The sequence below is a fragment of the Triticum dicoccoides genome, chromosome 7B, assembly GCF_002162155.2.
Source record: "Triticum dicoccoides isolate Atlit2015 ecotype Zavitan chromosome 7B, WEW_v2.0, whole genome shotgun sequence".
NCBI classification, from domain to species: Eukaryota; Viridiplantae; Streptophyta; class Magnoliopsida; order Poales; family Poaceae; genus Triticum; species Triticum dicoccoides.
In genome coordinates, this window is record NC_041393.1 from 231,458,287 (window position 1) to 231,466,104 (window position 7,818).

The 7,818-nt window shown below is 41.8% G+C and overlaps 1 protein-coding gene across 2 annotated transcripts; it reads right to left on the reverse strand.

Annotated features, from left to right (window-relative positions):
- Positions 1-721: 721 nt before the first annotated feature.
- Positions 722-7,389, reverse strand: LOC119340522 (tryptophan--tRNA ligase, cytoplasmic-like). Of its 2 annotated transcripts, XM_037612444.1 has the most exons (11): positions 7,025-7,389; positions 6,820-6,939; positions 5,771-5,956; positions 5,561-5,612; positions 5,213-5,365; positions 4,728-4,820; positions 2,807-2,887; positions 2,560-2,631; positions 1,804-1,872; positions 1,592-1,702; positions 722-1,296 (listed from the first exon to the last, which is right to left on the reverse strand). In XM_037612444.1, exons 1-11 carry the CDS (start codon positions 7,234-7,236, stop codon positions 1,246-1,248), a joined length of 1,200 nt encoding a protein of 399 aa, XP_037468341.1. In that variant the 5' UTR covers positions 7,237-7,389; the 3' UTR covers positions 722-1,245. The 2 variants fall into 2 exon arrangements, with proteins under 2 accessions (XP_037468341.1, XP_037468342.1); XM_037612445.1 differs by lacking the exon at positions 5,771-5,956.
- Between the last annotated feature and the right edge of the window lie 429 nt (positions 7,390-7,818).

Below are 7,818 nucleotides of genomic sequence, written 5' to 3' on the forward strand. Positions count from 1 at the left end.
GTAAAAAAGTATATTCCGCGAATATCCTTTTATACGGGTCCTTTTGAGGGGTCAGCATCTGTGCCGGTCCGAGCCAGCCCGCAAAAGCGGTTTTCCCCGAACTATAAACGCGTTTTGCGGGCCGGTGGGATACGGGATCTGCTAGAGTTGCTCCAACCAGTCTCTATAACTTGAACCAGTTTTGCGCATTGTTTAGGCATTATATCCCTCATACTGCTTCGGCTCCACGGCCACTCAAATCGAAGCTGTCGCGAGTTGTATCTAAGAATCCAACAACATTGACTCTCAAAATTGGCCTTTAAGTGGGACATTTTGCTTTCTAAAGTTTCATAACACCACTCGCCACATTTTTTTCAGATCGCATACAAATTTTATTGACCCCTCATCCAATATTGTTGGAGCCTTATAGGTACATTTTCCCGTTATTTTTTTTTCATTCTTTATGTCAATCAATACGCTGACTCTCTCTCTCTCTCTCTATCTCTCTCTCCTTCCCTCCCTCCCTCCCTCCCTCTCGAGATTTTACACTCTAAAATACTCCCTCCCTCCCTCCCTTCCCCCTCCCTCCCTCTCTCTCAAAATTTTACACTCTAAAATATGTCTACATACATCCGAATGTGATACTCCATTTGAAATCTTTAAAAAGACAAATATTTAGGAACGGAGGGAGTAGTACATATGAAAATATCCTAAACATATTATAATAGTGAGTGGAAGTAAGTTTCAGGAACCTTCTGTTACATTTCTGATATCTCTGTACAAGAGTGTCAGCTTGTGCAATTGTCATGCTTCTCAAGTAGTAACACAAAGGGATCTTGCTACATGGTCAACTGATTTCTCAGCAAACAAAAAATGTTGGGAGTGCAGTTTCAAAAAAGCAATTCTAGTTTTAAAAACATGGAAGGAGTGAGGTGTATGGAGATAAATGCTAGTCAGTTTTGCCAAAGATTTTGTGTGCCTGTGGGCCCAAGCCCAGTCTTCAGGGAGGAGGTTGGCTCTTTTTGGGGGCAAAGAATCTTGTCCAGTCAGATACTTGGATAAGAAGGTCAACTTTGTTTTTGCACAACCAAAAAGAGACTAGTGAATTAGTACTTCGTTATTCTGCTTCGAAATTGATCATGGCTAAAATCATTGGCGTCTTGGGACCGTTGCTACGTCAGGCCATTGGAAAAAATGAAAAAAACTACTCCAACTAAAAATAAAACCTTGTACTACATTGGTAGCATTCCTGTTTTGCTAATATTCTCAGCCAAACATATTGGGAAGAGGTCTCGCAGCCATGAAGGCGTCAACCATCTGCACAAGCAGGAAATCGTTAAATAGACAAGAAAAAATACGTATATGTCAAATCGATGCATATTGCTGAGATGAGCATTTCGTTAAAAACTATAGCCATGCTGTCGGACGTGCTTGCATATACATGCTCACTACTGTGCAAAATATGCATAATATAATTACGTGTGAGCACAGCGGATACGAAATATATTTTTTGCCGCAAAGATACTAAATATTATTGCGCCGCGCAGTGCTTATTGTGTACTTCAGAATGTACAGAAGTGTGCAAGATGACAGATCCAATGAATTGCATTACCTCCTCGGTCACTTGAGCTCTAGCTCTCGTATGTCTTTTAACCACCTCATATAGAACGTCACCAAGAAGATTCTTCACTTTACCAGTTAGCAGGCTTCCATCCCCGTAACCCTGACGTTGAGATTCAGAACATACATTTAGTTGAGGAAAATAGGTAGAGGAAACATATCGAATAAACTGATCCATATATGTAGCATAACTTGAAATATTACCTTCTTTATCTGCTCGAGATCATGGTCGTCTTCAAGGAAAAAGTTCAGGTACTTAATCGGGACATCCACCTGAACACCACAATTATAATTCACTGATTGGTTTTGTCTTGCTCAAGGAACCCAGTACACAACAAGAATATTGCAGGAACAAAACAAGAATGAGACTCTAAAAAAAACAAGAATAAGACGGGGTGCGAATGATGCTTTGTCACGATGACGTTCATTTCAGATTGTAGGCCAGCACATGTAAGATCACTAGCAGGCTGTCTAATCGTACAGGTATAGTACTCCCTCCGTAAATAAATATAAAACGTTTTAACTCTTTTCTGATTCAGATGTATATAGACACATTTTAGTGTATTGTTCATTCATTTCAGTCCGTATGTAGTCCATATTGAAATGTTTAAAATGTCTTATACTCCCTCCGTTCCAAAGTAAGTGTCATGGTTTTAGTTTGAATTTGGACTCATTTTAACTAAAACCACGACACTTATTTTGGGACGGAGTGAGTATTTGTTTACGGAGGGAGTACCAAATAAATCGTATGCACACCGCTTCCCAACTGCAGATTCTGTAGGACTGAGATCTTTTCTGTATATATACTCAAACTATTTATTTAGTTTAAGTTTTGCATCTCAAGCAATACATCTCAGAAAGCGGTGTACAATACAGGCAATCGGAGAAGCAAAAAAAGCTTGCTATCTGCACTAATGTGTTGTCCAATAAAATGTTCTCAAGAGCAGGACAAGGGCTTACCTCAAGGTTAGCTCCAAGCTCTCTTTGGAGTTCCGCTGAGTCTTGGCCACCTGAGAAAGCATATTTGTTCACCTGGAAAATGAATAACAATAATGATAAGCCTGTGAAATAATAGAACAATCCCACAGTCCACAGTTTCATCTTTGGCTCAAGCTAGCAACCACTTCACAAAAAAAAAAAAGGACTAGCTCAAGATATGTAATTGTCGGCAGATATTTCTCAGGTCAAAGTTATGCTCACGACAAACCTTCATCTTTATTTTTTCTTCACTATCTGTCACATATATCGCAGAATTTGGATCACTAGCTGACATTTTCGTGCTCTCCCCCTGTAAAATATAAATAAGCAACTGGTAAAGTAGTGTCTTAAAAATTCATCGCATCCAAGATATCCTCCGTTTAAAATTGTAGAATGTTATAGTTTCAACCTAAATCAAACTTTTTTATGTTTGACCAAGTTTATAGGAAAAAAAGTTTGACCAAAAACAGTAGGGAAAACCCCTACTGTAAGTCTTTTTCATTTATAATTAGCAATGGTAATGTACAATGGTCTGTAACATAACAGCATGTTACAAGTTTATAGGAAATATATCAACATTTACAATACCAAATAATATACTATGAAAATCTATTTCATGGCGGATTTAGTGAAATTTTGGTGTTGTAGATGTTGCTATATTTTTCTATAAATTTGGTCAAACTTAAAGAAGTTTGACTCAGGAGTGTTGAGCTGTGCTGCCGCTTGTGGCCTGTGCTGCCGCTTTTATAGGATGTGCATTACCATTGTGTATATCATAGCTTTTAAACTGGCTTGTGTTTATCATAATATTACAAGCTTGTGGACAATTTGATAATCGCGATCTTACAGCATGTGCATCATGAGATTTGTTTGTTTCCAAGGAACCCTCACGCCAACGTCAACACCACAACACCGATGTGTAGACCGGTTCAGACCCCCAGATTGGGTAATAGCCTACGTCCTGTGCGTATTGATTATATGATGAACAAGAGTGCAACAATGACCATAGGCGGACTGGGAAGCAACCCAACAAATTCTAGGGTTTATGTGGTGTATTGAGGCGGTGGAAATGATTTTTATGCGGGGCGCTCTCCTCCCTTTATGTAGGGGTATTGAGGCGGTGGAAACCCTTCTACATTTGGCTTCTGCCTTGCATTGCAAGCTACTCCCTCCGGTCCCGAAAACAAGGCATCCAATTTTTCCCATCTTTCTCCAAAAGGAAGGCGTATCTCCAATCAGGAGTTGAGCTGGGGGTGTGAATATTCATATGACTGGTGCGCTCTGGTTTGTGTTGGTCTGCGTGCAACCACATGCACGCCCTCTTTTTGAAAACGGAGGGAGTAGCTTAGGGATAAGCCTGCCCTGTTTATACCTTAGATATCCGCATGTGATTTCTAGTACCCGTGACTTACCCAAACTAAATCAGATTACCCGTGTGGGCCCTAAGGCATAGTATACGTAGGCATAGACCTGCACAAGGTATTTTGGTACAGCCATACCGTGGGTATAATTATCCCTCGGTAAAAGCTACTGCATTTATCCCATAAAAGAGAAAGGTTAGTTACATTTGTTAGTCTTGGTTAACATATGCATAAATATGGGATGCACTTGTAACTTCACAATTAAGAATTCTAGGGACAAGCTTGCATACTTCCAATTGAAAATTTTCATGTGTAAGATATCACTTTGCTATACAACCTAACTGGCTGGCATTGTATGGATAATTCCATACCATCAAAGATCTCCACTGTGCATCCATGCATTAACTCATGTCTCATCGCCACTAGCTAAATACCCGTGCGTTGCTACGGAAGTTAAATGCTCAAGCATTTGCTACAGAAGTTCTTTTTTATTGCATGAGTTGTTTAAACGCTCTTGTCATAGTAATCTCTAGCTTTGTGCAAATAAAAATATATTTCAAAATATATATCAATGGATCAACTAATAAAAATATTGTGATACATTTATCTACTACATAGAATGCATGATAATTATGGTAATAATTTTTTGCAATTTAAGAGGTAATCTCTAAGGGTGAATGGACTGCCACCAACTCAGACTTTTACAAGAGTAAAGACCAAGATTTTCGAACTTCTGTCCAGTGAAGATATTAATTTCTGGATTCATATTCCTGAGAAAAACAAATGTACCTGAAGAGCAGGGAAAAATCTGGATTCAGTTAGTGATGGCTTTTGACAACCAATTCTAGGGGCAACGTCACGGGTCATCCTGAAATAAGGATCCTGGCAGAATAGAAAATGAATCGATTGACAAACAGATGCTTGTTAAAAAAAAACATCTACCAACAGATCAGCATCTATGACAAAATTATTCAGACATGCTTTCGGCCCAGATCTTTTGGCAGCTTATGGCATAAGCCATACCTTCCCCAGTTTATTTTAGAAGCCGCCCCCATACTATGCATTGAGGCTTCTAAACCAGTTAACCAAATAAGCTGGGGAGGGGGTAGCTTATTTTAGAAGCCGCCAACAGAACTGAGCCTTCATGATATTTGCATAGTAATAATAAAGACATCCATATTTATTTATTTTTGCGGGGTAAAGACATCCATATTGATAGGATATAAAACCAATCATGTTAGACAAGATGATTATACAAAAAGTTATGTTTATACCTGGTCTATTGCACATGGGATCAGGCAACGTAGTTGTTCCATGCCAGAGAAGGGATGGGGAAATGAAGAAGGGAATGACGGAACTGCTTGCACAGGAGGAAAGCTAATCTTTCCTATGTGATCCTCTTGACTGAATCCAAATATTCCTACAACCTGTCATTCAAGAGTAAACTATATTGGTGAAAGATAATGCTTGAAGGCAAGCGACTCGATTTTGGAATGTACTCCCTCCGTCACATAATATAAGATCTTATTACATCCAATATATGAGTATATTGGATGTAATAATATCTTATATTATGGGACGGAGGGAGTAGACGTTCTCCTTTTCAACTGAAGAGGCCTCACCTTATTATATGTCACACATCTGGCAACTTTAACCATGTTTTCATAAAAGGCACTGCAAGGAAAGGAAAGAAGACTTAATTTGTCATCTAGTAAGCAAAGCTGACACGAACAGCATACTCACTTGCTTAGCGGCAGAGTTATCTGAACAGAAACAAGATGGCTACAAGGTCAAAAATTAATCAGAACTACAATTAAAATGAGTAACCTTACCCTCCAACAAAATTAAAATCAGAGAAAATGAAAGTCTTTTCAACATCAAAGCCACATGCTATGATGTCTTTTGCATTTTCACGTGCAAGCCTTTTGCTTTCGTTAACAGTCAAATTCTTCCACAGGAACTTCTCATCATCAGTGAGCTGTATTACCAGTGGCACCTTAAAAGCATCCTGCAAATATCTGAACAAAAAACTTGATGCTTAATCAACATTGCCCATGGTTACTTACAAAATAAAAAATGGGAGTCAGGACCCCAGCGCAAGAATTAAATGGTCGTTTAGTTCGTGTAGATGCTACATAAAGGCTAGGGGGTATAGAATGCATTTTGGGCTGTAGTGTATTTATGGTCTACTTAAACATGAAAGATAAATGGTAAGCATCCTCATCGTGCCACCTAGTATTTTTTTTTTCTAAATAAGGTAATTGATGATATGCCATCTTTTACTTGGCAAATGGCCTCATTATTGTTCCATACTGCATATACGCCAAATTCACATAAAACTCTTAACTGCCCATGGACAGATAAAACAACTCAAGCACAGATCCAGATAATAGAAGAGGAAACACACCCACGCACCCAGACAGGCCCCCGCCAAGATGAAAAATAACCTCTATTTCGAACCGAGGCCGACCACCGAAGCAGACTATGATAGCGCAGTGCCCCCTTCTGTTATGCTACTTTGTATGAGTGGGATGTGAAGTTACTTAAGCTTGATCGTTATGGATAATACAGTAATATTATGTCAGTTTGTTGTCTTTGACAATACCATAAACAGGCATGAATTTCCTGGTGCAAATTTTGTGCATTATGCTCTCTGCATGTGTGTGGCTACAGGCATGAAGGAAGACTTCAGCATCAGAAACATACAGGTTTCACTAGATTCTAGATCTGGAAACAAATTGGGAACAACTTCACACCTCATCGCATCACAGGCTATTCTAGCGAAAAATATGGCCCCACTACCTCGCTGTGACAGCAGCATTGCCCAGTTACAGAGCACAGTGAATCAACAAAGAGGAGCTGAAGCTTCAGGCCTGCTTACTTGGTGAACATGAAGGGGACGAGGTGGCCAAGGTGCAGGGCCTCCGACGAGGGGCCCCTCCCCGTGTATAGGTAGAACTTCTCGCCTTTCTCGTACAGGTCAAGGATCTCGTTGAAATCCCTGCCCATACAAAAGGGATCGTCAGCGATTCCTCCTACCACACCGGAAAAGGAAAGAAGCGAACATGATGATTTTGCAACGATACCGGTGGGCGAAGAAGAGACCGCGGCGGAGGAAGCGATGCGGGGGGCGGCCAGTGAGGCGTGCGACGCGGTCGATGGTCGCTGCGTCCAGGCGCTGGCAGCCGAACTGGTCGACAAGCTTGTCGTAGTCGATGCCGCCCTTACCGGCCGACACCTCCCACGGGTTCACCACCTGCTCCTCCTCCTTCTCGACCTTCGGCGCCACCACCGTCATAGGCAGCGGGCTGCGGGAGGCGGAGGAAACCAGCGGGGTTAGCGGCGGACCGGTTCGCGGGCGGCGCGGTGGGCGGTAGTAAGCAGGTGGCGGCGGGTGGGGGTCGCGGGAGGCGAGGGGTTAGGGGTTTCGATCGCGGTATCAATGAGATGGCTAATTGCTATCAGGCTTGGACGTTTTTCTTTCTTTTTTTTGCACGGGGGCTATGGTCGTGCATACCTTCTTTTGTTAAGGGGTGGCTTGTATTCGTATAGGATACGTGGTTTTCGTACTTATAGGATACGAACCGGGCGTGATTGCATCTGGGGTCCATCAAGTCACGAAACGCTAAGGCGGCGATTGCGTTCCACGCTAGGATTAGGGTTTCGGAGCACCTGGGTGGCTGGATTTCAGCTGGGATCGGGATGGCGATGGCGTCTTCCCAGACCAAGGTCGACGAGGCTATGTTTCCCTGTCTTGGAGCGGTGCTGATGGCAGGGGAAGCAGGAGAAAAGGGTGCGGCCACGGCAAAAAAAAACGCCATCTAACTCAGCTGCGGCAGCGGTCACGCCACCGACGCGGAAGGACGGTGGATCTACTAGT